The sequence below is a fragment of the Heliangelus exortis genome, chromosome 11 (genome assembly GCF_036169615.1).
Source record: "Heliangelus exortis chromosome 11, bHelExo1.hap1, whole genome shotgun sequence".
In the NCBI taxonomy this organism is placed as follows: domain Eukaryota; kingdom Metazoa; phylum Chordata; class Aves; order Apodiformes; family Trochilidae; genus Heliangelus; species Heliangelus exortis.
In genome coordinates, this window is record NC_092432.1 from 8,972,298 (window position 1) to 8,999,730 (window position 27,433).

Genomic DNA, 27,433 nt, shown 5'->3' on the forward strand with positions numbered 1-27,433 from the left:
AACAACAAGAAAAAACAGCCCCTCCTTGTGATATTTATGTTTCTGCTGCTGGCCCTGGCAGAAGTCCAGTTTCTGAATGAACAAAACTCCCAGTGGTTTAAGGACTACAGTAATTCAGTCCATAGCCAGGAAATGCAAAAGCATGTGACAATGGGAAGAAATTAAAAAAGCTTTCCAATGCTTTTGAGCTTCCAGCTTGATCAGTTTGGATCAAAACTCAGGGGCTGTTGAGATTTTGTGTGAATGAGCTCTCTATTGCTAAATAAAAACATGTGCTATGGCATAAAACAGTTAAGTGGTAAACAGTATGTCTCTTTTCTTCCTCACTGATACTACAGTACTAGCACTATAAAATCCCATTTTATGTGCAAGGCCTCTGTTTTCTCTATTAAAGTACAGTGAAGGACTGTTTCCCAAAACACAAAATCAGCTTCCTATTTCTCCCCTTTTCCAGGAAAGCTACTTGACTTTCACTACTCAGTGTCAAATCATGGTTCTACTACAGGATCAGAATTTAAAAGGGTTGGGTAATGTTCTGTGTTTCTTGTAATCCAGTGATCCAGTTTAAAACCATTTCCATAACAACAGATTACCTTCATGGAACTAATATCCTGAAAACTTAATTGTTGGGAATATAATGTCAAATTATTTTCTTTCTGTAAACTTAAAACATAAATTAACCACAATTGTATTATCAGGGACAGAATGTTTTGAGGCTTCTGTAGACATTGTACAGAACACAGATTTAATTTTCTCTTTTTCTTCCAGTTTGTACATCATTATCATGGGGCAGACACTTTTCTTCACAGTCCACGTTTTATCTAGAAGTCACAGGACCAGTAAACGTGAGACTGTACCAGTGAAGTATTCTAAACCTCCTTTATGATTTCTCCCTCTCTCTTTTGCAAGTTTAGTGACAGACCAATAAAACCAGGGACTTCAAGCCATAGAACACAGAGGGCAGCAGGTGTGTAAGACCATTCTTGTTGACTATTTCCATTACCAGACACAGCCAGATTTGTGAAGTTCAGATTTCTGTGTATATTTTCCAGGAAAGTGCAGGATTTCTAGTTATGAGGACACTCCAAAGAGGCCTACTACAATAAACTAATATGACCTGTGTCAGAGACTGTTTTTTTCTGACATGGAACATTAAAAAAAAAAAAACAACCAACCACCAAACAAAAAATCAAAATCTCTATCACACAAAAATCTTATCACACAAATTGAGAGATACTAGGTAGCATTAATATTTGTCAGTCTGAACAGAACCGAGGAATGACAGGTGGGGACTGACACACCGATTGATGAAAACCAGCTAAGTGTGCCTAGAGATGTGGCAGAAAGGCGTCTGTCTGCTCCCACAGTTGATGATAGATGCAACTCAAGCAGTGTTTTGTGGCAACAAGAGTAGAACAGGCAGTGAACCACTTACTTTGCAGCAAATTCAAGGTGCAATTCAGAACCATTACAGTTCTCATTTCCCAGGAGGAACGATTTTCTGAGTACCTTGATCAGGTTGTATCACAAAGTTGCAGTCTGGCCTGTAAAGGGGAGAGTTTTTAAGAATTGTTACATTAAAAGGGTCAGGACACTTCAGGGTGCACAATGCAAGGGCTCAGCACTCAATAGAAACTCCTATCATGTTTTGCTCCTGGAGCAGAGGTGACTTACGAAATTTTTACTAGCTTAGTGTTTAAAATATCTGCTAAAAATTATGAGAAACGTGCTTGACATATCAGTCTCCAGCAGGAAATCCTGCACTTGATTAGCATGAATTCGGGCTGCCCCCCTTCATTTTCCCCAAAGTAGATTTAACTGAACCCCATCAATCCTAGGACCAGAGAGTGATGGGTAAAACCAAACGAGACAAACTCCTTAAATGGTCTTGCCTCCTCTGGGTAGCTGGGAGCCTGCTGGAAACAGTTTCCCCAATTCTGCATCCCATTGCTTTTGTTTATCTATCCTTGCTGACATTTTCTTCAATTAGGAAACAATAGCTCCGTTCCAATGTACTGAGCAGAATTGCTGAAACTGAGTCACATGACACCAGGAGAGTGTGTTTTCAATTATTCACTCTGTCTCTTTTTTTCCAGGCCTATGAAGAGGAACAGCCTTCTACAGGAGTCAGGTTTGTCTGCCTTACTAAGTCCCTCCTTTCGAATTTTTATTTTACTACTGGGTTGGCTTTTTTTTTCTTTTTTTTTTCTTTTCTTTTTTTTTAACACTAAATTCAACTTTCCAAGGGTTTCATACTCTTTATTAAAATACTTCTTTAGTTCTTGCTACTGCCTGGAGATCCTAGACATCTGCAATAGTTCAGTGCTAATGGTATTGCTCAGTAATGAATCTGACAAAGATTGCAAGATCTAGATTAAAATGAGGTGTAAGATATCATGCTGTTAGCATTTGGGAATGTAAACTCATCTCGTTCTTGCTAGTAAAGATTCTGTCTTTCCTACTGTCTGGTTAACAGCAGGACATTTGCATTCAATCTGGGAGCTACCAAATTATTTACATCTTATAAACGCTTGGTTTAATATCCAACCAAAAATCTGAACCAAATGGGCACAGCTCAAATAATGTATTTTGTTTGCAGAAGACAGACTGAGTTAGGGTTTTTTAGAATTAAAGCTAGAAAAATAAAGCTTGGGGGAAAAAAAGAAAAGGAAAAAAAAAAAAGAAACAGAGAAGGAACATTTGGTTTGCATTACAAACCACAGACAACTTCCATCAGGCATGCTGGAAGTATAAGAATGGCAAGGGAAAATGACAAGCAGTGAGTGCACTGGAAGAAAAGATGGATGGTATGGAGTAATGGACTTTGAAGTAATTGTTCCTGCCACCAATACCTTAAATTAAATTTGGTGGAAGATGGCAATGAATCATAAACCTTCTCTGGCATTTGTAGTATTATTTTCTGTATAAAATAACATTTCTGGATATTTTTATTGGAAAACTTAGAGACTATATTTTTGGTACCTCCTATATTTCTGTTACTTATGCAACCCTGAATCAGCACCTCTGGAAAGGACATTGCCTTAGTTAAGACTTGGACTGTGACCTGATTCTTAGAGCAAGTGTTTAACTGGAAGTCTTCGTGTCTACTGGGTTTATTTTCACCTCAGCCACAGACTTGCATTGAGATTCTGGGTAAGTCACAGGGGGTTAAACTTGTTTTTTGAGCAAATAGAGCTCTGGGGGAGGAGAAAATACCTGATGCATCAGGGCAAAAGATATGTTCTCTCTGCGTAAGGTAAAATTACTCAGGAGCAACCAGAGGGGTGGGATGACAGAATGCACTTAAAGAACGTCTCATTCACTGTTTCAACAGGTGCTTCTCTGTGTGCCATGCTTCCCAGATGCTTAGGATAGCCAGAGAAGCAGCTCTTGAAGCATTTAGTACTGATGGTAGCACTGCCTCTTAAGCTCAGCAGCTTCAAGCAGAGTGAGAAAGGGCTCCTGAATTTTTCCATCCTTCATTCTAACATACCAGCCTCCAGAGAGCTGTATTTTGACTATTAAGCTATCATCAACTCCTCTCCTTATACATGTGCTCAATAGCTCTTTTAAAATTCTTTCTCTTTGGAGAAATAAGAGTGCAGTGAAAAGTGCTGTTTCTTATGATTTTCCCCCATAGGCAGGACAGTTTAGGTCTGAATGTGCAACCCAGGCTCATTCTAACATTCTTATTGCTAGAGTTTAACAGTGATTGCCAGAGTCACAGAAGGAGCAACAACCCCTGCTGCAGACTTTGAAGGGATGTGCATTCCACACCTGCAGCACTTAGCTCTGTTGCTTCCTACCCAAGTGCTAAGGAGAGGTTACTTGCAGAAGTTGCCCTCACCCCTAGCCATCCTATGGTTTTTTCAACTCCACTTTCTGGTCCAGTGGGCCAGATAGTATTTTTTCCTACCTTCAAATATCAAGCAAAGTCAAGCTTTACAAAATCAGTTTCTAATACACTATCAGGGATTACCCAACTCAGAAATGCAACTGTGTACATAAATACAGTAGACTAAAAAAGTGGTTTTTTTAAAAGCAAACAAGCAAACAAAATCTCCAAACCTTGAAAGTCATTATGTATTAATGGGGATAGGTGTCAGTCAGATTTCAACTAACAATCAGCAAAAAGCATACAAAAAAAAGCCAACTTGTGAAGCTGAATTACACCATCTCCCGACTACTTCAGTTATCAAAATTATTGTTCTCATATAATGTCTAGCACTTTTATTCTCTGTGCTTCAAAATAAATTACCTCAGAGAAGTTCTGAAAATAAGCTTCTCTCAGTAGTGGAGAAAGGGAGTTTAATGCTAGAGAAATAGTCCATGTGTGTCCATCTATGCAATACAGGTTCCTCTATGAAATAGAGGTCCATCTATGCTGAGGTCCATCTATGCAATGATTTTCCATCCCCTGTGGCCTGTGTGTCCTTAGACATGGGTTTTGGATGGGAACATGGCTGTGCTGTTGGGCAATCCTTCATCCACATTGTGGCTGCATTCAGTCATGGCTGCAAATATTGTTTTTCATAAGCAGAGAAGAAAAACCTGAAAAAAAAAAAAAAAAAAAAAAAAAAAAAAAAAAAAAAAAAAAAGAAAAGTAGAACATTCTACATGCTGAAGAGAATGGGGAATACACTGGTCCAGACTGACCCTGAAAGCTTCACTCATGCCAGTGTTGAGGATGTTGGGAGCCCACTGACTTCAGTTCCAATGTTCCTATATGCTCAGACAGGAACAGAAAGGATCCCAAAAACACACAGGAGAGGGGCAGAAAACATACCAGCATTGTGGAATTTGACATGTTCTCTGGACAGTTTCAAACTTAAACTTTGCCTTGGAATAGTGTCCTGCAAGGAAATCTGACGAGTTCCAATTCTCAGGGCATGAGTTTCTGAAGTGCTAGGGGGGTGTTTTGGAGAAGAGACATCAAGGAGCAGAGCAGTATTAGGACTGAAATAATGGAAAATGTTATGGTGGAAGGCTGCAGAAGTATTATCTATGAAAAATGCCAGAAAGGGCTGAATAAAAAAACATGCTTCTCCCTTGGTGATAAAGGGACCTCTTTGCTGGTCCTGAAAAGTCTGTAAGGGGTCTTTAGAAAAATTTGCCTCCAATTCTATATAACCAGTAGCATTTCAGGTACAAGGTGCATACATACCTACCTACCTACTTCTGAATAAAACAGGGGAAAAAGAACAAGGACACATAACAACCTAGTTTAGAGAAAAAAAAGTTGTACCATTTTTTTCCCCTCTCAGTGGTGTACTAGAGAAGTGCTTTCAAATTACATTGTTTTGCAGTTTTTTGCATAACATCTCCAGCATCTTTGATTTATGCAAATCCTTTAGTTTCAAAGGGCATTTTCTCTAGAGAGTCATCATACAGTATCAGCTAGGTTCTGTGAAGGAAACAGAAAAGTTTGTGTAATAAATATGATAAAAATTAAGTGAGAAAGACAAAGTAATTCATTTAGATTTTTCTCTTGTTGAATTCTTCATCACTGACACATGCCTACCAAAACATTTCTAGAAAATCTTTTCTGAGAGGAAAAGAAAACATTTCACCAAAGCGCCCCTTTGTTATTGTGACATGCTAATCACTTTACTCATTCTGCCACATTTTGATTGTATAGCATTTAATTTTCTCTTAATTTTGTATGCTGAATCATATGTTGAAACAAACCATTTATGTAATGGGACTCTTTCTGAGGAATGTATTGGAGCTGTATTCCTTTCTGGAGTTCAGTCTCTAATCAGATATTCACATCTTAAGTGCTTCACTGGATCTCTCTCGTACTGTTAAATGCATGGTCTTAAGTGAGTTCTGATCTGCAAAGGTAGGCATTTTATAGCAGCCTGACACTCCTTACTCTCTTGTGGCTAAGATCTACTTTTGCTAAACCACCTACAAATCAGATGTGCCAGGCAGAGAACTTAACCTCAACAATTTGATTTATGTTCTCTGAATTATGGTGGTTTCAGAACCAAACTTCAGAAGGAGCTACCTCCTTCCAAATGATGTTAGGAGGATAGACCAATGCTTTTAAAGTATCTTCCTTTTCAATTCAGGACTTCAACATGCAAATTCAGCAGAAGCCCAAAGGAAGAAGCACAGTAGAAGCATCAAAAACATTTATTAAAAGCACTCCATTGTGCTTGGGGAGCATGGGAGGAGAATGAAAAGGTGCAGGAGAATTTAGTAGAGCACTGCACAGAAGCAGAATTAGCAAGTCATGAGATATCACGTGGCTGTTAGCAGACTGAAAGGCTCTGTTGATTCGATTTATTCATTAGGGCATTTCAGAAGCGTAGGTTATTAAGTGGGAGAAAGTGGGGTATATTGCAACTTACTTTTTATGTTTCCTCTCCTGAAGGATACTTAGCACCAGAGAAGCGGGGAAAGTTGTTGAAAGTATCATGCCACATAAGTGGGAGAACGATAGGAAAAGGAGCAGCACCACCAGCTCTCTGAAGATGGATCGAAAGAGCAGTGCTGGGAACAGGAAGTCGAGAAAGTTTCGCTCCATTTCAAGATCACTCATACTTTGCAATGCCAAGAACAGTGATGATGGGTCAAGTCCTGATGAGAAATGCCCTGATCCCTTTGACATCTCTACCAATTGGAGTCAAGAGGACTTGGACTGCTGTCCTAGAACACAACTGCCATGCACATCGGAGACAGAAGAAAGCCCAGCTCATCCTCCACGTGTGATCACCAGCATGGTCCAGTCCACAGTCCCAGCAAAGGAGAACTGCAACACGAGAAGGAAGTTACTCAGCAAGGTAGGCAACTCAGTGCAATATATTGCAATGCTTCCCCTTTTAATAGCTCCTCAACGGATTAGTTCATATTTCTCAGGAACAAGAATTCTAGTTGGCTTTTTCAGAGACAGTGAGTCTGCAGCATTCCTGCTCAGTATAAGCAGCATGGAAATGTATTGGCTTCCCTGCAATGCTGTTGCACTCTGCTGAAATCAGTGACTGCTAGGCCACTCTCAGTGTATCCAGACTGGCACAGCTGGTGCTTTCTATCCTCAAAATAGTATACAGATCAAAATATAAAACTGTCACTTCAGCAAAGTGCAGTTGCAAAGTGTGATCCCATGAGATCTTACAAGCAGTGCAAGTATGAATTAGGATAATGCTGTCAAAGATGCCCGCGATTCAGCAGGCAGAGGTTCTTTCTGATTTAAGAAGGAGGTAGTGATGGCTCTAAAACCACCAGAGATGTCACGTTTTCCTAGAGATGTAAAACTCTTAACAGCCTTATATTAAAACATTTTTCCTCAATCAAAAGGTAACTATGCTAGCTCTAGTGATCTGAATTTCTTTTTCAGTCTGCATAATGTATTTTAGATGCCTCTACAAAGTTCCTTTGCAGTGATGTATCCTAGTTTTTCCACTTTATCTCTGCCTGTTGGTGTGATGTGTAAAAGGAGCCTCACTAAAAGTATGACATGATTTTTAATGCCGTTTGTGTTCTCCTGGCACCTCCCTTATTATGTGCCTTTCATATGTGCAAATATTGGCTTACGTGAAAGATCTGATTCTTTCACCTACTATATTCTTTCTTATATATGCTGTTTATTTTACATACTTTCAACAGAAATTGGTTAAAACTAGACCTCTACATCTAAACACACAGAGATACTAAATATCAGAATCTCCCCTTACTGCTTGAGTTTTCTTCAAATCATCACAGTGTGCAGCCTAATATCAGACTTCAGCAGGACAGAGCTCTGTGTGTGAGGTGTTTCAGCTCTGGACAAAGTCCCAGCATGAGGACAAAAACGTTCTATAGAAGTCAACTTTCTATTCCTTTCTGAAAGAAATAAAATAAATAGGTGACACTGACCCACACCCCAAAACACAGTTACCTGCAAAATCATACAATCTCTTCCCTTTTTGAGAGATTCTGTATGCTCTCTGCTGGTTTCCTCTTGTGAGTGAAGAACTCACAAAGCTGAAGCTCTTAGGTGTGTCTGCTGCCTCAGTCTATTAGTTGTACACCTCCACAATGCAGAGAGCTCCAGTAACTGTTGTGATGCAAATCCACATGAAATTACTCTATATCTCATTGCAGACTGTAAATTTAGATCATTTGCTTTATTAGCAGGCAAGAAGCTCAAACAGGGATATGGGAAACAGAGTAAGTCCCATAACTAATGCCATTGCACAGACAGAACATAACTGGTAAGGGTATAAATCCATTTCTAGGCTGGGGTGTTAGTGTCACTGAACATGATGGCTCAGGAGCATTGCATGGGTGGTGACATAAATTAGTCAGCAACCCAGTCCTTTACAGCACCTAGTGCCTTGGTAGATAATGGTTACATTAAATTCTCTCTCTAGAGGTCTCGTAGCAATATAAGCCTCTTCAGATGCTACTTGCTAGTTTTCCATACCTTTCAGAGTCATTGATCACAGATTCTAAGAAGTCTCATACTAACATGCTAAACAGGATGAACTGTGGTAGCATCTGCACCAACCCTGTCCTGTACTACTGCTGCTGAGGCTTTGCCCTATATTATGAAAGCAGCAATGTCTGCCTTCCATATAGCACAAGCCTGTCAGAACAATCTTCCTGTTCTACATGTCTTAGAGAGCTTAAGTTTAAAACCGCTCTCTTTAAGAAAGGAGTCAACAAACATTTTTCAAGTCCCAGAGTAACACTCACTCACTCCATCTCCATGTGACACTGCAGAAATTCATGATGTATGACTCAGAGCTGAAGGATTCTTGTCTTTGTTCAAGAAAATTGATTCCATTCTTTCTGTGGTGTTGCTGAGGATATTCCATGATTATTCTGCTTTCCACCGCCTGCAGTTCTAAGCATGCATCTGAAGGTGCTAATAACTCCCACAGAACTGAACAACTTCATTTTTGCTGTAACATTGAAAGCAGAGAAGAATGTTTAAAAGTCCAGCATGATTAAATAATCCTTATATGTTTCTTCTCCAGAACTATTCCAACATCAGTATTCCAAATACTAGTTCCTCTCTTCTGTTCAAAAACCTAAGTATCTCTCTGAGCCATACTCTGGTAATTACATGGGATTCACTATTGCACAAACCATGAGCAAATCAAAGTGTTTCCAGACTTCTGCATATGTATCAGAGTCATGCTTTGCTGATTCCAAAGTCTTTAGGGTCCCAAACAGTCCTCTGTCTGAGAGTATGAGAAACTAGGTGCTACCTAGAACAAGGAAATGAGAGGTAAAAGGAGGATTTTTGAAGAGAGGGCACCTATGCATTGTGATACCCATTTCTTTCACTCCAGAAAATGCTGCTGTAGCCACTGAAGGAAGCACTGCAGTATGAGCACATATTAGACTTCAGAGAATCCCTGAGATATATTGTTCTTATTACACTACCTGTCAGAAAGACTGTGTGGGAACACAGATCTAATTATATAGAAGAGAATTTCAGCAGGCTGAAATTCTGATGATACCAGGTTTTGTTCATTCTTCTTTGCAAGAAAATATGCACAAGTTTTGCTGCCAAATGTTTTTTTCTCCCTTATTTATCACTAGAATACATTTCAACTCACCTTTACACAAACACCACTTAGCTGGCCCTTTGGTACCAGGACAAGTTCTGGCAGCAGAGTGTGGTATCTCAAACATTGAGTCTATGGGCAGGATGGAAAAACAAAACCAGGAGGGGAGACTGCATTTATTTAGACATTTATATTGTCTCCTCCTTATTCCTACTTGTTCTCTCGTTCTGTCTTTCCAGTCTTCTTGCTTTTATTACATCAGGGCCATACTATCCCCCGAGCACATTGGGAAAGAGGCTGTTGTGTTAGGAGAGTGTGTGTGCTGCAAAATGTGAGCCAGGGAAAAGGCTCCCAGAAAAACATATTAAATGCCAGATAATGGGTGGAAAGGTCCATCTGTAATGTCTGATGTGCTGAACCAGTTATCTATGGCAGAAACTGAACCCCCTGAACCACTTCTTGCATCATCCAGAGGGTTTCCAACTCCTGCCATTTTATTAATTGCTAAGGGAATATGCTGCTGGGAAAATGAATCACATCTACTATAAATATTTTGAAAAGATTGAGGCATTGGCTAGGGTATGTCAGAATTGGTGGAGTCATGTCAGTTTATGCCAGATAGTCTCTGGCCTTTTCTCTGTTAGAAATTATGCAGAAAAAAGTACTTACTGAAAAAAATCCCCAAAGACTATGCTTTTTATCTTCCACTTGGAAATCCCAGCCATTTCACAGTCAGGAGACCAGAAAAGCTAAATATTTAAATTCATCATTGTACTGTTGTTAGATTATTTTTTTCTTTTTTTAAAAAAAACAACAGCTCATTGTCATACACTTGGTTAAATGAGTCAAAGACCTTACTTGAACTATCCTTGTATAACACTTCATTTCAGACAATCTAACTACTGTGTCTTACTTTAAGAGTGCACAAAAGTTTTTCAGTTTTCCACAGATGCCATGGTTACCCTTATTTCTAAACACATCTGGAATTAGATGTTTTGAGATGGGCCTCTGGCCTAGAAATGTCTAATGAGTGTATGAAGGCAAAAGAAATCTTTTAAATGGCAGATAGAAAAACATCCTCAGAAGCTTTGCATTTCACATGACAAAAGGGGAGCAGGAGGGAGTTGACACAGGACTGAGAATTATTTTTCCAGAACTAAACACATGAAAAATTTATCTATCCTCACCTGTGACAAAATACATTCAAGAAGCCTCTTGAATTCCACCTTTGATTTTATCTTTCAGATTCAGTTATAAAGACAAATATTCCTTATAACACACTCTCACAGACTTTCTTCTATTTTATTTTTGAAATATTTGAAATAATGAGTGGGCAAGTTTGGTCTACAATACACCTGCCCATACACCACACCTGCCAGCCTTGTTTCAGAAAAATTTCAGCATTCATTGCATTCAGAACTATAAATCACCTTTCAAACTGAGCAGGACATTTCAAAAAGGAGGAGGATCCAAGATAAGTATTGTCATTACTCTTGAAACCATCAGCAGTATTTCTATACCTAAAATAATAAGTGATAGAGGAAATAAAAGATACTAAAGAACAAAACCCAGAACAAATTCACTGCTGGAAAATTAATTGGTCAAATGTTTATTTTTCTGAAGAACAGCTTTTAGTAATTTTCTGTCATGCTGCAATAATTTGGATGTGAATATATGGATTTCTATCCAGGACCCAAAGAAGTGCAGACACTGACAACATACAGATATTTTGCCACGTGCCCCTACAGTCCCTTACAGCTGTTTGGTTTTAGGTTTCAGGGTTTTTTTGTTTTTTGTTTTTGTTTTTTCAGGTTTTTTTGGTTTTTTTAAAGTAATAAACATAAATGAATTGCAGAAATTATTGACACAGAGAGTTTATTTGAAAGGTATCCCAACTTAGTAAGATGATTCTAGATTTAAAAAATGTTCCCAAGACTTTTCTGCAGTGTACAGTGGATTTAACCTCTACTTTCCTTCTGACTAAGTGCATGCAGTTTATTGCCCTTGGGAAGAATATTCGTATCAGTTTTCATTTGATGTCATTGCACACCTATTTCTCTATACAACCAAGATTTTCCAGCCTGGCATGTGTGCTATTGTACAAAATAAAATGACTTCCCCAAAGGACATAGATGGTGCTACAATGACAAACCTCAGAGCCAAACCCACTGCTCTCTGATGTCCTGTGAAACTGGTGTGAGCCAAACGACCTTTCGACAATTAATTATAAAGATTTTTATAAGTGCTCTGAATGCAACAGCTGTACACTGTGACCAAGTTATAAGAAGGGCACAAACATGCCTTTGTTTTTAACAGAGACCAGTTGAGGATACTCTCAAAAGGCTCACCATTAAGTTTAAATCAATAACAAAATGAAGAGTGGAGAACAGCTATGTTGAATCTGTGAGAGGATATATAGATATTTCAGGGGAGCAGTAGATAAGAGTTAGGAGTCCTAAGGAAAGATGTTTATGAGTCCAAACTTGAATTCTGTCTAGAGAAAAAAAGGAAAACAATGTTTTTTTCAACACTGACTCTATAGTACAAATACTCTTTCACAGCAGTACTGATCCATCATCATTGTCAAATATCTCAAAATACCTATTCAACCATCAGGATAGGTTCCCACCTTTAATATCTATCTTACATTTCTCATGCCTTATAGGAAGAACAGTATTCTTTTGAAAAAACTGTGAGCTTCATCTATGCAGAATCTAGCCTGTAATTTCTTATGGATACCTAAAACGAAGTATCAATAAAAAAAGATTAAAAAAAAAAAATAAAAGAGAGCAGCTCACAGTTTTTTGTTACTCAACATCTGAAATTTTAAGACATAAGAACTCTAATCTTTGTTTTGTTACCATGCTGAAGACTTCAAAGCACTGCCATAAGATAAAAAAGAATGTAATGTAGTCCTGATTTCAAGTATGTATTTCCCATGATATTTACCTTGGATGAAAAGTCAATATAGAAGCTCCAAAACTAACATTAGAGTTCAAACAAACTGGTTTAAAATAGAATTCTGTCCATGCTCACACACTTACCAGTTACTCACTGGAAGCACTCTTCATGAACACAAGAGGCTTCGAAACTGCAGACGCTCCTCGTTAATGGCAGACAATCTGGAATGCAAGCAAACCCACAGAGTTAACAAGTCAGTCAGTACAAATATATCCCTTACGAATTGCCAACTTAATTCATCCTGCAGTGAGCCTAGGGCTCAAAGTTAGACACTTAATTCATTCACAGCCTTAGATTTACTCTGGCAGATCTCAGAATGGGAGCCAGGCTTCAACAGTCAGCCTGGAAGATAATGACCTTTATTGACGGTGCTGAACATTTGAAATCTGTGTTTGCTGTAAGTCAGGTATGGTGTGATCCCTATTGATTTGTGGTGGAAGGGCATGATGATTCTAACCCTCAGGGCTGGATGAACTCTGCTTAGGGCAGAAATGAGGCCCTACTCATGGTGAAGAAGGTGGTTACACAGCTTTCCTTGTGCTTGCAGAGGACTACAGATGACTGGAAATAGTTCATGCCACTCTGACCAGGGGACCCAGGAGAAATACAGACAGTTGACCACTGCTATATTTTGTGGCCTGTCCTAACATATGAAATTTGCCTCCCCTTCAGAAATCTATACCTCAATCATACAAATCTCTCGGGAACAAGCCTGGATCCAGGATACACTGAGAGCCCTCTTCACTATGTGGAGTATGGAGAGGCTGGCGAGGGCAGAGGAGGTGGGTTCAGCTGGGAGCAGAAGAAATGAATACTTGCATTAGGAGATTTACTAAGCAAATGGAAGAGATTGTGTGCTAACTTTTTCCAGTTTTCCTTGTCTCTTTAGAATTTTTAAGTGTTCATGTATTTGTGCTGCAGGAGCATATTTGTTAGGCAATATGTTGTTCATGTACTTTGTCAACCAACCCACCCTTTGCTGTACTTACTCATCTGACTTAAGACACTCTCTTTTTGGATGGCCATACGTTAATGAGTCATAGCTATGTTAAAAGTATGCTTATAATTAGCCACCCAGATGAAACACAGACTATAGCAACTTCAACAAGTCTTGAGTGGACAAAGAATCTTCCACTGTTGAAGTCTTCTCTGTTCCCCTGCTCCCTAACAAATCAGCATCAGGGGTGGAGCTTCTAGTGCTTTGTTTACACTCATTTTCCATTCGGACCTCTTCTGTTTTTTACAGTATTTCTTTTTGTAGTATATGTTTATTTTCCTTGCTGTCTTTTCTTAAAGTAGTTAGCACAGGCAAAAATTATCCAGTTACTATGAAAAGGCTATTATTATCTGTTCTCTTCCCTTCCGTGCAAAGGGGCACTCTATTCTAATACTTCCCTTTTGTAGTCAGAAACCACTGAAGTCCTAAGGAAGACAATTTCTTTTGAACACAGACTCTATAATACAATTGTTCTTTCACAACTGCACAGTGTTAAAGGCCTGTTCCTGTTCTACTTGAAGGCAACCTGGTTCTAAGAACAAGAAAAAATTCTGCATTTCTTAAAAAAGCTCAAAATAACTGTAAGTAGCCAATTTTTTTCATGCAACTTTTCATCTTCTGAATCAGGACAGCTGCATCTGCAGGCTGTGTACAACCAGAGGGAACAGCAGTTCAAGAATCAAGCTCTCTAAGAGTCCGAACTCTGCATCTCTCTGGAAAGGGTTCACAGGCAGCCAGGAGCCTGCTGGAGGTGCAGCAAACAGGTACAGCAAACCTATTGCATCAATTTTATATGACCAGCTTTCTATAACAATCTAGGGTTTAGAGCTCAGTTTCAGAGGAAAGCAGTGATGTTTGGGAATAACTTATTAAAATAATTCTGGTTGGAGAGACAGGTCAAGATACTAGACAACTAAATCTGTGGCCATTCAGGGACCTAATGCTTCTCAATTGTACTAAGAAATAAAATCTGAAAGAATGAAAGATTATACATAACATAAAGTTTTCAAATGCTGTTTTCATAGTTGCCCTATTAAAGGGCAATATAGGATGTCATCAGCCAAGCAAGGCCACTGGAAATCAACGGGAGGAAAAGTTTCTGAAAGGGAGTAATGTATATAGTCTCTGATCAACATGCAAATGCAAGATGATGAGAGCAGAGGAATATTTTGCCTGGTTTGAGCTATTCTGCGCTATCATCTTAGCCTGGCTGTAAGCAAGATATGGAAAGGTGGCATTGATCACCAGGGCTAAGCAGAAGACAGCAGCAACAGAAAGATATCCTATCAGGGAACGGGGTGCATCACACATCAAGATATCTCCTGGTCGTTCTGTTTAAGGCAAAGAGAAGATTTGTAGCTGACTCTTCAGTTACTGAGACACATAGCACAATACTGCCATATTGTTAATTGCAAAATTATATACAAGCATGTTCCTATTTTCTTCTTTTTAAGGAATGGTTTTCTGAGCCCAAGGGATGAACCGTTAACACTACATCGACAGTCGCTTAAAGATGTGTCCGGCAAGGAGGCTGAATCTCTCCTTCACCCAACAACACGGCTGCTGAACATGATGATGGCCAGCAAAGTAAGCATGGAGGTTGTGTTCTCTCCCACAACGTTACTTGAGACAGAAGGGGAATTTGTGCATCAGACATTTGAAGAACATGTTTTTGCTCTTCCTGAAAAAACCCCAAACCTCTTGTGGTCACACTCTGGGGGCTTTCAGCATAGCTATTTCCCAGATAAACAGAGACTATGGGGAGGCCAAGGCCCTGGGAAATTCTAGCAAGGGCTATACAAACCCTCTTTTAGAAACACAAGGCTTGCCAATGTTAATTTTCCACTTGGAAGTTGAGCAAAGGCAGAGGTGAATTTAAGAGAAGATCCAGGAATCCAGAAGCCAGAGAGCAGAACCTATACAGAAGTAGTTTTGTGGATCTAGGTTCTAGAGCTAGAACATTCCTGTGGTGTTACTGGAGTCTGCTACAGAGACAGGGAAAAGGGAATTATCACCAAATTTTTCTTCTGATCTTTTTTTCAAAGAGTCCATTTTTCTGGATTAGACATTTCATTTCAGGCTTCTTGTCCTCCCTTCCCCATCAAAGGCTTTTCACTAGCAAATTATGGAGGAAACCAGTGGGTGACTGGTCAGGGTTAGTCCTCTGCCACACATTTACCACTTTAGTGACAACAGTCTGCAGCTAGAGACTTGTGGCAGAATTCAGATCTTGATACTGAAAGAAAATAGGCACTTTCTGCTTGTTACCTGTAAAAGTGTCACACAGAAAGCTCTGTGTTAATAATTGACTGAGATAACACCCCTTGCTGGAGCTGCTATCAGGTCTGAGCCTCCTGCTCCACTTTCTAGGGCAGCAGCAAGCACTGGATCACTCAGATGTCTGTTGGATTCTGCCAAGATTTTTGTTTTCTCTTCTTTAAATACTTAAGTGGCCAGAGATGACCTACATTAAACCTTTATTACCACAGGAGAGACAGGCAGATGAACAGTGCATTTAGACAAGCCTGCACCAAATTACTTAGGGGTTAATAGCAAAGGCTTTTCAAGCTAGCTAGCTTGGTTAGAGAAATACCATGAAACTATTTTCAAAAAACATCTTTTTGATATTCTCTGTATTTCTTATTCTAAAGAGTTTGTGAGGAAATGGGACTGGAAAGCCCTGGTAGGATTTTGCTACTTGGCAATGCCTCCACCTGCTGTTGAAGAGGGAAATTATAATTCATTAGTTCCTGAGGTCTCTAAACAGTACTACTAAAATCAGGTTTCTGAAAGAAAGTATTTGTCTTTGTTGGCTCTAGACAGATTAGAACATGCAGATCCTGCTCTGATGCTGCTCTCCTGTTACTATCCCTAACATCAGCTGTTATTCAGATGTGATCACTTACTTATTTTGAAACTTCTAAAAACGTGCATTTTAGAAACCTGAGTGGTTTATCTAAAAGTTTTTAAATGCTAGACTTAGTGGCCACTATCGAAGCAACTAAATGTTTCCAAGCACAATGGAAAGAATTTTTGGAAAACACCAAAACCTAGTCCTCAAAGTTTTTTAAACACCAGTATTATATTTTGACTAAAAGCCATCCCTCTGAAATCAGAGAAAGTTAGACAGCTAGCTATCATCATGAAGCTGGGCCCACTGAATTTTTCTTTTAAAAATAATTCCCTTCTAAGGTGATGGAAACTGAGTTCTGAAAGCCACCAGTTATGTCCAGAAATAAGACAAGCATGGCTACAGTCTACTCATACATCAAAATACTTCTCAGTCTGAACCACCTGGGGTTGTTCAATAAATTTTTTGTCCATTTTTGACTAAGGACTCAGAATCTGTTTCTATCTTACTACTTTGGCAAGTTATAATCATGTTAATAGCAAAATTTTGATCTTTATGTTTTCTTTATCATTCATTGCATTTTGATGCAATGCATCAAAATTTTGCATGCATTTTGATTCTGGCTAAAATGCGTGCAAGCCAAATTAGGAGAAATTATTGTTTTATTTTATTTTTATTTAGGAAATGCCATGTTGTAAGGAAAGACCTTTGGAAATACAAAATGGTTTTCTGCACAGTAAAGCTGAGTGTCAACGGACTCGCAGTAACTCAACCAGTAAGTTGCAAAGAAGTAATCTTTTCTGTTGTAATATTCAGGGAGTTCACAGCAAAGCACTTCATTGAGTGATGGTGCTGCAGTGTTGAAAGAAACTGCAGCTGTTGTCCAAATTTAGTCTGGCATCCTCAGTTAAGAATTGCTGATGCATAAAGCATCAGCTTTTATATTCCATATATCCTACAGTTGGGAGTTTTGTGCAGAAGCATTACGTTTTATGGGATTTTTTTTTTTTTTAAAGTTGTATTCTAAGTAGGCCAATGCTCTTCTCGGAGGCAATGCTTGCTTTTTACTGTATTTAACAGTAATTGCCATCCCCACACTGAAGACTGAAAAGATCACTCCCTTCACAGATTTACAAGAGGACAAGCATTTCTAAATAGCATTTACCTGATAATATGAATGTGCAGAGGGGTCTTGAGAAATAACCCAGCCTCTTTCCCCATCCTGACAGCTGTAAACCCATACTGGATGGGGGAGATGGACTGTGCGGCGCCCCCGAAAGCCGCAGCCTTCAGAGACCGGCAGACACCCGCGCTCCACACCGGCCGCAAATCTCTTTCCCAGCAGCTGGACAGCTCTGGAGGGAGAACCCCAGTAAGTCCTACAGGAAATCACCTGACAAACAGACAAAACCATCCCCAGTAAGAAACTCTCAATTGTGTTGGCATTTACTTTCCTACAAAAACTCATGCACCTGACAGGCACCATCAGGGAACTCTCTCTCTCCTCTGCGAGGAGGAGGGGAGCAGGGAGGGATTTCCACAGCAGTTTCTCCCTCCTGTTGCCCCAGCAGGTTTTACAGTGTGTGTAAATCCCCCCTCTGTGGTTCTCATCACCTTGGGAGCCACCTGGAGCCACCTCAGAGCTCACCGCTGAAGACCTTCCCAGGCATCTCCCCAGTGCTTGCTGTGGAGATGCTCTGTGTATATGGCTGATAAAATCCTGGCCTAAGCTTTGGGTCACCTGTGTCAACCCAGCTATGGCCACAGGCAGGTACGGACTCACCTCATGGCTGGTTGTTTCCACCCAGAACTGCACTGTGTGAGGCATCCCCCTTCCCTCCCCACAGGGAATCAGACACATTTAAAACAACCCCATCCATGCAGGCTAGAGACCAACAGTCTCTTGCTGTCTAATATACCAAGCAAGCTGCCACAAGTTGGACAGGATAAAGAGTGTGTACTCATGGCTGAAGGTCCCTCAGCTCAAGCCTGGAGTGGTGAAATGGAGGTGAAAATCCTCACAAGGAGCTGCCACCTCCTGCCCTGGCTGGGGACTTACTGCTTCCCCCCTGCCTTTCCCTGGCCAGTCCCTCACCCTGGGGACACCACAGCCTGGCCCAGGGCTTTAACAAGACTGAGGAGTTGGCAAACTGGAGCACAAATCCCAACCAAACACCAGTATGCAGGCAGACACAGACACACTGTGCAGTCAGATCCTCAGGGATCTGCTGGGCTTCCAGATACTTCAAGATCCTGCATGAGCAGATGATGCCGATCGGCAGAGACTCTTTGGCAGCATCCCAGTTTTGGGGGTTGATACCCACCACACACAGAAACACAAAATATACCTTCTCACACAGAAACAATAGAAATCTGAAAAAACTATTTCAGATTCAGAAGACCCACAACAGAGTATGCAGTGACCTGGCAGAGGAATACTTTTCAGAGAGTACGTTTTTGGTATTGCCCAGACCTATTGCACTCTCATGTTTCAAATTGCACGTTGAATAAATAATATTGTTTGCATGTCAAAATTGAGACTTATTTTCTCATATATGCAGAAGCTGAAACTTAGGCTGATGTTCCACACACTTTCAACACCTCTTATTCTTGCTTTGCAATGTAAAAAAACTGCCCTAGGACTTTTAATGAGTGCAGTTTACTCTGGCCCTGCTGAACTTCATGCATAGTTAGCTTTAGGTAATAATTTTTTTCAGATCTTATTTTAGTTTGCAATACCTGATTTCATATTTAAAAGGTGGCTTTCATTAAATAATTAAATAATGATTTACTAAAATGGGTCAAATCTCAGGGACTGTAGTTAAGAAATCCACTATCTGTGGAATGGAAGAAGGACAGACGCTGAGGAATCATTCACCTTGGTTAAAAAAAAATTAAGAAAAGGTGTTCTCTACCTCTTTCAGCTGCAGAAAAAAAAGCATATGTTGTGGCTTAACAGAAACAACAGCCTAATGAACTTTTGTGAGCAGCAATTCATATTTTTGAGGAAATTTTAGTAATAATAATGCAAACATGATAATACTTGTTGAAGACCCTTAATAGCCACAGATATCATGTTGGCATAGAAAAATCAAGTGAGAGGATAACTGTATCCTTTTATACCTTTTAATCACTTTAAGGACCAATATTGATGAAGTTTCCCTCTAATGTAGTCTCTACAGGAAAATTTCAGTGTGCAGAACTTCGGAGTCTGAGTCTGGAACATTTAAAGATAGGCAAAACCAGAGCAATGTATCTTCAGGCCACTGATTTCTGGATGCATCATGGAAAAGAATCCAGTCTAACATTAAAAAGCCTGGACATGGTCTTCAGTTGTGTCCAAACTGGTTGAAAGAAGGGATATTTTTTTAACCTTTAATAGCATCACTTATAGGCAGGAAAATTTGAAATGAATTTAAATTGTCCTAATGTATGTTTTTGGTTCTACATTAAAATGTTTTCTTTTTTCTTTTATGTTTACAGGCAATTTTGAGGCCAGCTAGATCACTAAGTACAGCACAGTTAATTCACACATCCTGTGGCTCACAGGCTTCAGTAATCTCAAACATCGTACTAATGAAAGGACAAGGGAAGGTGAGACTGGCTCCATTATTTACTATAAATAGATTTTTATTTCATTTCACAGATTTAAGCTGCAAAGTGCAAGGAAGTGACTTCAGGTACTAAGGCTGCTAATTCTGTGCTGCCATTTCATATCCAGGCTTTACTAGGAGAGATTAGTTATCATCACTTGCTTCTTAATAGCCTGCAGAAGTATCTCTTTGCTTCTTCAGGTTCTAACACACCCACATAAGGCTACCAACACTGACATTCACTGCTACCCTTTTTGGCAATTGGAGATAGGTTTGAAATCTTAGGCTCTATGTCATCCATAGGTTGCTCTAGCATAACAACCTGAGAGCTCCCTTCAAATCAGAGCTGAGCCATTAAGACAGTTGAGAAGGAAAACCAGAGCTACCAGGAACACAAAGGACCTCAATAAAAGCAGTAAACATTGCAAAACCCACAAAAATTCTGGGGAAAGACAGAGGGTAGCTGTAAACACACCACTTCTGAAATTGTTGAATAAGGCTCTGAATTTGTTCATTAACAGTTTCAGTTAAAACATTTTTAATAAATATTTAAACTCTGAGATGACTCTCAGAAATCAATTAATAAAGTATGATCATCATCATTTATTGTTGTTTTGGATGCTGCATAAACTTATAAAATTATTTATCTCTGGAAGAGGATGAGAGAGACATCCACAAGTTGGATATCTGTATGCCAAAAATTAGTGGCATTATCAAGATCCTACATGGCGTGTTTTTAGTTTCATTTGTGGGAGAGGAAATCAAGGTAAAGAAAAGAAATAAAACTCTAATGTTACTTAGTGGTTCAAGGGCAAAAATGAATTAATAACTTATACATCTTCCTGCATGTTTACAATAGTGAATTAATTGACAGCAACAAACAAAACAAATAACGAGAACATTGGGCTGAAATTTTAATTTGCTGTTTGTGGTTTTTAATTTGTTAATTTGTGGTTGCCTATTTTTTCATGGATTATAATTCTCTGTTGATTAGTACTGCCCATGTAAGTAATACAGAGGAAACCACATATGAACCAGTATGAGAACTGAACAGGGGCTCTCACACACTATTTCTCTTCCATAAATTAGGGTTTGGGCTTCAGTATTGTTGGAGGAAAAGACAGCATTTATGGACCAATAGGCATCTATGTCAAAACCATCTTTCCTGGTGGAGCTGCTGCTGCTGATGGAAGGCTACAAGAAGGTGTGAAATCCCTCTTCCCACTCCTGATACCCAAAGGATGATACCTAAAGGCAGATTAAAGGGAAGATGAAATGGGCCATAATATCTTTTACACCTGCACCTACTACTGCATTTGCAAGATTCCTTTGTCTTACAAATGGAGTAATGTACTCCATGTACTTTCAGTGTAACTTATTGCACAGCACAGTAAGAGTAACACCATATAATTTTTCTCTTAAAAAAACAGGTGATGAAATCCTGGAGCTGAATGGAGAATCCATGCATGGATTAACACATCATGATGCTTTACAAAAATTCAAGGTTACGTACTCCCTTTCCAGCACAATGTCTGCCTTTACACATCACATGCATGTGAACTCAGCCCATTTATTAATTATCTTATCTTTCTAGCAGGCCAAAAAGGGTCTTCTGACACTTACAGTCAGGACAAGCTTCAGCACACCTCATTCTGCTTCCAGCTGTCTGTCACCCCATTTGTGTCACTCCCTGACTAGTACGTGCATAACCAAGGAAAACAGCTCTTTCAGTTCAGAAACTGCAGCATTCTCATTAAATGCTACAAAGCCCAATGACAGGGTCATAATGGAAGTTACCCTAAACAAAGGTATGTGGTAGAGTTAACTAATTGAGCACTAGCAAGCACAGCACTGATTGACAAAACACTGTTCATTCCCACTCTGAATGTCTTTTCTCACTAATTTGATTCTTTGCCTGAACTAAGTTTTTTTAACACACTAAATTAGATCTTCATTCCTGTCAGTGCTAACTATCTAACAACAGCAGGATTTTAAACACCATCTGTTCTCAAGAGCCACTTTTTTTTTCCACTCAAGGATTAGAATCACATTCATACCCCTCTTGGCAACAGCTGCCAATTATTAAGCAGATTATGTAACTCTTACCCATAATTATGCAAGCAGTTAATTTAATTCTTGAAAAGGCTTAAAGCCAATAAAATATATATCTATATCTTCTTTTAATTCTTTCACCTCCTCTCCAACTGTCATCATCTTCTATTTATAAACATCCCCTGACAGAATGAAATAAACAAATATAGGAACCTCAAAACAATGAAAAAAGCAAAGCCTCTATGAGGCAACAATATGACTTACCAAACACAAAGAATGGGATCTGACATCAGTGTGATTGTTCAGAGCAAAGAGGGTAAATTCACGAAAATATGAAGCTGTACTATATAAAATGGAGACTGAGATGATATAGCAAACAATACCCACCCATCTTTAATTTTTATTTGGTACTTTTTCCTCCTTAATTTTTGATCCTCTGTAATTTTTTTTTCTGTCTCCTTGTAAAGTCATCTAAATTCTTATGTAATGACAAATAGTTTGCAAATTAAACCTGCAGTGAATTTTGTCTGTGACACACCACTAATGAATAGCAAACAAGATCTTAGAACCCCATAATCAATATTGGTGTGCCCTCAATTTAATTGCTGGGGTTATGGGGTGTAGGGAGGAATGAGAAAAAGCAAAAAGCAGGAGGAGCAGCAGCAAGAACAGAATATGAAAAATTCAAAGACTTTGTTTCTACTTTGTACAGGAATAAATATGTAAACTGAAGAGAGTTTTAAAAAAGGTCTCTCCAATAGTTTGTTTTGACTGCTTCTTATGTGTTTTTTATTACAAATTCTTTCAGAGCCAGGTGTTGGCCTTGGAATTGGGCTATGTAGCATCCCTTACTTCCAGTGTATTTCAGGGATTTTTATTCACACCCTCTCTCCAGGCTCAGTGGCACATATGGATGGGAGACTCAGGTAGGATGTCTTATGGCAGAAGTCTTTCTCTGTTTTTTTTAAATTTATTTATTTTTGACCTGTTTTGGCAGGAAGTCATAGTACTTTTTGGGAGTTTTGAATTTTAAGCATATTAGCTGTCCTGAGGATATATGCATGCACTTGTGGGATATGTGGGATTTCCACATAAATAGGGACCCAGTGAAATCATTGTCTGTTGGACAGGCTGGGGTAGCTTTGGGGTGTTAGACATGCATCTAACATTCTTCCTGGAGGAGATTTCCAAATTATAAAGTATCTGGAAAAAAAGAAACATCAGGGGTATGATTTATGGCCAATTAGTAGTACTGAACATACTTAGAATTTAACAGGACACAGCACTGTGGAGGCTTTTTTATTTAACTTAAGGTGCTCTGTAATGCTCCTCCCTACATGCCAAAGGCTTCAGCTGAAAGAACTGTGATCTTACACAGCTCAAACTTTAAAGTTTGTATGATATGAATTAAGGCCTCTGATCAGCCTCTAAATGTGTGTGGATATTTGGAGTAAAGCAGAGAAGGGCAGTTTCAGTTTCCAAGTGGACCAAACCTGAATTTCATCTAGAAAGAGTCAGTATAGCAGTCAGGAGGATTACAAAACTTTATCACTGGAATTATTATATTAAGACCTGATTCAAATGTAACACCACATCCTTTCTGACCTTAACTAATGCTAGCAGGCAATAAAGACATGAAAGTGTTAACTTGAAGGAAGGAAGACGTAGGTGGATACAGCAGCTGTGCTGCCTGCAGCAGGAAGGCTGCAAGCACAAAGTGAGCACAGCTGAAGATGAGGAAAGCTCAAGGGTTGCACACAACAAGGCAGTTAGAGCAAAAAGGACTTCGTGTCCAACACATTCCATGTTCTGTACCAGGAACAGAGAGACCTAACAGTTTAATGAGTGATCCAATTAGAGGTCAACAACATGAACTTGCTTTCTTGTATACTTGCATGAGTGAAACAAAGTTGGGAGAAAATCTGTTTTGTTTACATCCTCTTTTTTTTTTTTTTTTTTCTTTTAATATCTCTGCAGGTGTGGAGATGAAATAATTGAAATTAATGAAGCTTCAGTACAAAATATGACTCTTAATGAAGTTTTTGCAGTGCTAAGCCATTGTGATCCTGGTGCAGTGCAGATTATTATTAGCAGACACCCTGAACCACAGGTAGAGCACTCTCTACTCTTTCTTTCAATAGAGCACATATTAAGAACTACAACTAAGTGAGGTAACAGGTGCTACCCTGAAGCAAGTGGAAGAATGTTGATAATGAAGATGCTGATCTCTTTCTAAGAATCATTGTGCACAAACAAACCTGAGACATGCATTATCTTAAATATAACCATGTGAGATTTGAAGACCACTGGAGACAATCTTGTGAGATTCTGACTGTGAATAAAGAAACTACATAAGTAACATTTAAGGAATAAACCAAAATATATTCCTTACTTGAGAAAGAATTGCCAATATTAAGAAAATAAAATTAAAAACTTAACACCCCCCCAAAAGAAATAAATGTTTATATACATATCTTCCAGAATTTAGAACATAAGTTTTGCCCACACAATATTTATTGTTAAATTAATAATATTTTATTCTTGTGACATATTTCTACAAAATGCTTCCTAACACCAATACTGCTTAAATGATTATCCATTTTAAATTGTTGCATAAATCATCTCAAAACCACAGGATTAAATTTTCCTACACTGGTAAATCCAGAACTTCACTTCTAATCAAATATGCACAAGAACATTTGTCTTGGAAAGATCCTATTTTGCCTAAAAAAACAATATAAACAGAACACCTGTAGATATGCTTCAGCTATACCAGAATATGTAAAAATATATGTATTGTACATTTAGCTTTAAAACTAACCGATGTGTGACATCTGTTAGGTCTATTCATTTCCAGTAGAGAACCTGCAGGACTTGGAAATCTTTATGAAAGGAATAGATACCCCACAGCAATCTCACCAGATTCTAATGGTGTGATATTTCCTAGGTGTCTGAGCAACAGCTGAAAGAAGCTGTTGCACAAGCTGTGGAAAACAACAGATTTGGAAAGGAGAGACACCAATGGAGTACTGAAGGTAATGTAATAACTGCCGGTATTGAGACATGATAATTTTGGCTTAAAACATATACAGGATGTGTACATGCTGTATCAGAATCCTTGATAACAGTGCAGTAACACAGAGCAGAAAGGAAGAGGAGGAAACCTCTCAGGACAGTGCTTCTAACATGCCTCTCTTAAGATGCATTACCAGAGTTATGTGAAGAGACCATCTGTCTAAATGACAGCAATATTTTTTGTGGAAATTTCCTCTCACTCTTGCTCACCCTTTCCAAATAATAACATCTACTAAAAGCTTTTCGAACTTTCTTAATCCCTTTGTCAGGAAAGACATTTACTGTCATGGTTAGAGCTATTTGCCCACTTCAGCTACAACATCCTCCCACAGTAACCATACTGCAACATTTCTTTTAGTGTCCTCAGTTCTTCTAAAGGACCAAAGCTAACAGAATCATCATCAGTAAACAATATTGCTGAGTTATATATATATATATATACGTATGGAAAAATGACTTTATTTTGTCGTCCAAGAATGTAACTGTTGACTCTTTGATCTACAAGACTAATGCATCAACTGATGATGGCCTTTGGCTGCAAATTTAATAGCCTGACTCTTAGAATTGAGCACCTCACCTCTCATCTCTGAGACATTTTGAAATTTTTTCCAATGCAGGTGTTAAGAAATCAGAAACAAGCTGGCATGGAAGACACCCATGTGAAAAACATATTGACAGGAGTGCTGCTCATTGCAACCGCAGGACACAGAAGCTCATGACCCGCTCCAGCAGTGACAGCAGCTACAACCCTAGGTCTTCTTGTGGTAATGGTGCTGCTTACCAGCTGGCTGACTTGAAAACAAGAGTACATAGCATTGATGTACCAATTACCACACAGCCTGGCCTGCTGTACTCATTCTCAGGAAACAGCTCGGAGAGAAATTCCCCTCCTACTTGTAGTGAGGGAGTGCGACCCTTGCAAAACACTAAGAAATCATCAGAGATCCTCGTTAGAAAACCTAAATCATCAAAGCCCAAACCTCCACCAAGAAAATATTTCAAGCAGGACTGTACATGTAATGACCAGCGTAGCACAGACAGAAAAGAAAAGCTTGTATTGGAAGGGACTGTATCACCTTCTGCAAGAGTTCAGGTAAAACAAAACTCGCATAATTTTTCTAAATGTCTGTGTATTTGTGAGGCATGGGAAGGAGGAAGGCAAAGTGACTTTGTATGATGGCAGGAAGAAAGAGAAAGCGTGCACACATATGGATGGGGGGAAGGAGGTGAGGCTCTTCTGTTTTGAAAATCATGTATATAACCCACGAAAGCCAGCTGAGTTCAAAATATGACGTTCAAACTCAGGTGAGAAGGCGGAGAAGAGTCTGAAGGTAATTTTCTTCCATATCAAGGAAGCTGAGTTAAAATCTCTGAGAGCTAGAGCTGGATGTATCCAGCACTCTCTGTTTCCAGAGGAGAAACTGGGACTGGAGGAGTATATATTTTGTACATTTCTAAATTTCAGTTCCCTCTCTTATCTAAGACAGAACAGAAAGTGTTTCACATTTGCATGAGTGTGAGGGACTGTGAGATTTACAAGTCGAAAAAAAATTGTGGTTTGCTTAAAAATGAAACCTCTTTCCCCTGGGCTTAGTGAAATGCCAGTAGAAATGACCAGATCTCAGTACAATGCAAGCAAAAAACCCCACAGTTTCCAAGCTGAAGAGTTAAAAAAAAAAATAAATTATTCAGCTGAAATTATTCAAACTGAAGTCCATGTTAAATGTTAATATCCAAGAAAGTTTCAATTCAGTATCTTACGTAAAGCTACTCTTTTACCATCCCCTAAGAAGAAAGCCATCGGAAGATATATCTACAGCTACTAGAAAATTATCTTTCCAAAGTAAAATTCAGAGAAATAAATACTTGTTCACTGTATCACTGCATGTAGTTATTACTCTTCAGTACTCAGATGTTCTAAATAATAATAATAGTAAAAAAATTAATATCAATGAAGTATATGAATTATCAAACTCAATTAATGAAGATAACTCTTTCTAGTAAGACACTGTATACCTCAGGGCAATACCTCCTTTAAGTCCTCAGGAGATAGGTTTTTTTTTTCAGAATGTACTGCAGACAGTATAATTGTTTTTTCTAATAACCAAGAACACTTAACTAATCTTTTCAATTGTGCTTTAAACTGCATCAATAAAAGGTAGTTATAGCTGCCATCAGTAAAGACTAAGATCAAACTGTTTGTAGTGCTTCCAAATTGGCTGCTTCATTTCCTGAATGTGTGATGTCCACATCTAATGGCCACAGAACATAAGAGTAACTTTCAAGAAGGATCTTAGCAATCAGGATATGGAGAAAGGTTTTCCTAGAGTAAGAAAGTTGCATAACAAACTCCACCCCATTGCAGAAAACATAAGAAATTTTTAGATTACTGATTTTTGCA

At 38.9% G+C, this 27,433-nt stretch overlaps 1 protein-coding gene and 1 long non-coding RNA gene across 9 annotated transcripts in view; one reads left to right on the forward strand and one right to left on the reverse strand.

The window, feature by feature from the left end:
• LOC139800855 (uncharacterized) overlaps positions 1 to 8,884 on the reverse strand; it is a 28,059-nt gene extending 19,175 nt beyond the window's left edge. For 3 of the 4 annotated variants that reach the window (XR_011727971.1, XR_011727970.1, XR_011727968.1), the window contains exons 1-3: positions 8,683 to 8,884; positions 6,357 to 6,757; positions 1,436 to 1,544 (exon numbers count right to left, since the gene is read on the reverse strand). This is a non-coding gene — a long non-coding RNA (uncharacterized lncRNA). The remainder of the gene's footprint in view (positions 1 to 1,435; positions 1,545 to 6,356; positions 6,758 to 8,682) is intronic. The other variant, XR_011727969.1, reaches the window with a different exon arrangement.
• IL16 (interleukin 16) overlaps positions 1 to 27,433 on the forward strand; it is a 41,325-nt gene that overhangs the window by 5,759 nt on the left and 8,133 nt on the right. For 4 of the 5 annotated variants that reach the window (XM_071754378.1, XM_071754380.1, XM_071754379.1 and 1 more), the window contains exons 2-15: positions 2,097 to 2,131; positions 6,380 to 6,788; positions 14,089 to 14,225; positions 14,916 to 15,048; positions 16,994 to 17,087; positions 17,542 to 17,684; positions 19,796 to 19,906; positions 20,995 to 21,109; positions 21,336 to 21,409; positions 21,503 to 21,713; positions 22,766 to 22,883; positions 23,935 to 24,067; positions 24,905 to 24,992; positions 25,650 to 26,125. In XM_071754378.1, coding sequence (XP_071610479.1) covers positions 2,097 to 2,131; positions 6,380 to 6,788; positions 14,089 to 14,225; positions 14,916 to 15,048; positions 16,994 to 17,087; positions 17,542 to 17,684; positions 19,796 to 19,906; positions 20,995 to 21,109; positions 21,336 to 21,409; positions 21,503 to 21,713; positions 22,766 to 22,883; positions 23,935 to 24,067; positions 24,905 to 24,992; positions 25,650 to 26,125 — 2,277 coding nt within the window. Of the gene's footprint in view, positions 1 to 2,096; positions 2,132 to 6,379; positions 6,789 to 12,523; positions 13,247 to 14,088; positions 14,226 to 14,915; positions 15,049 to 16,993; positions 17,088 to 17,541; positions 17,685 to 19,795; positions 19,907 to 20,994; positions 21,110 to 21,335; positions 21,410 to 21,502; positions 21,714 to 22,765; positions 22,884 to 23,934; positions 24,068 to 24,904; positions 24,993 to 25,649; positions 26,126 to 27,433 lie in introns of those variants that run through there. The other variant, XM_071754382.1, reaches the window with a different exon arrangement.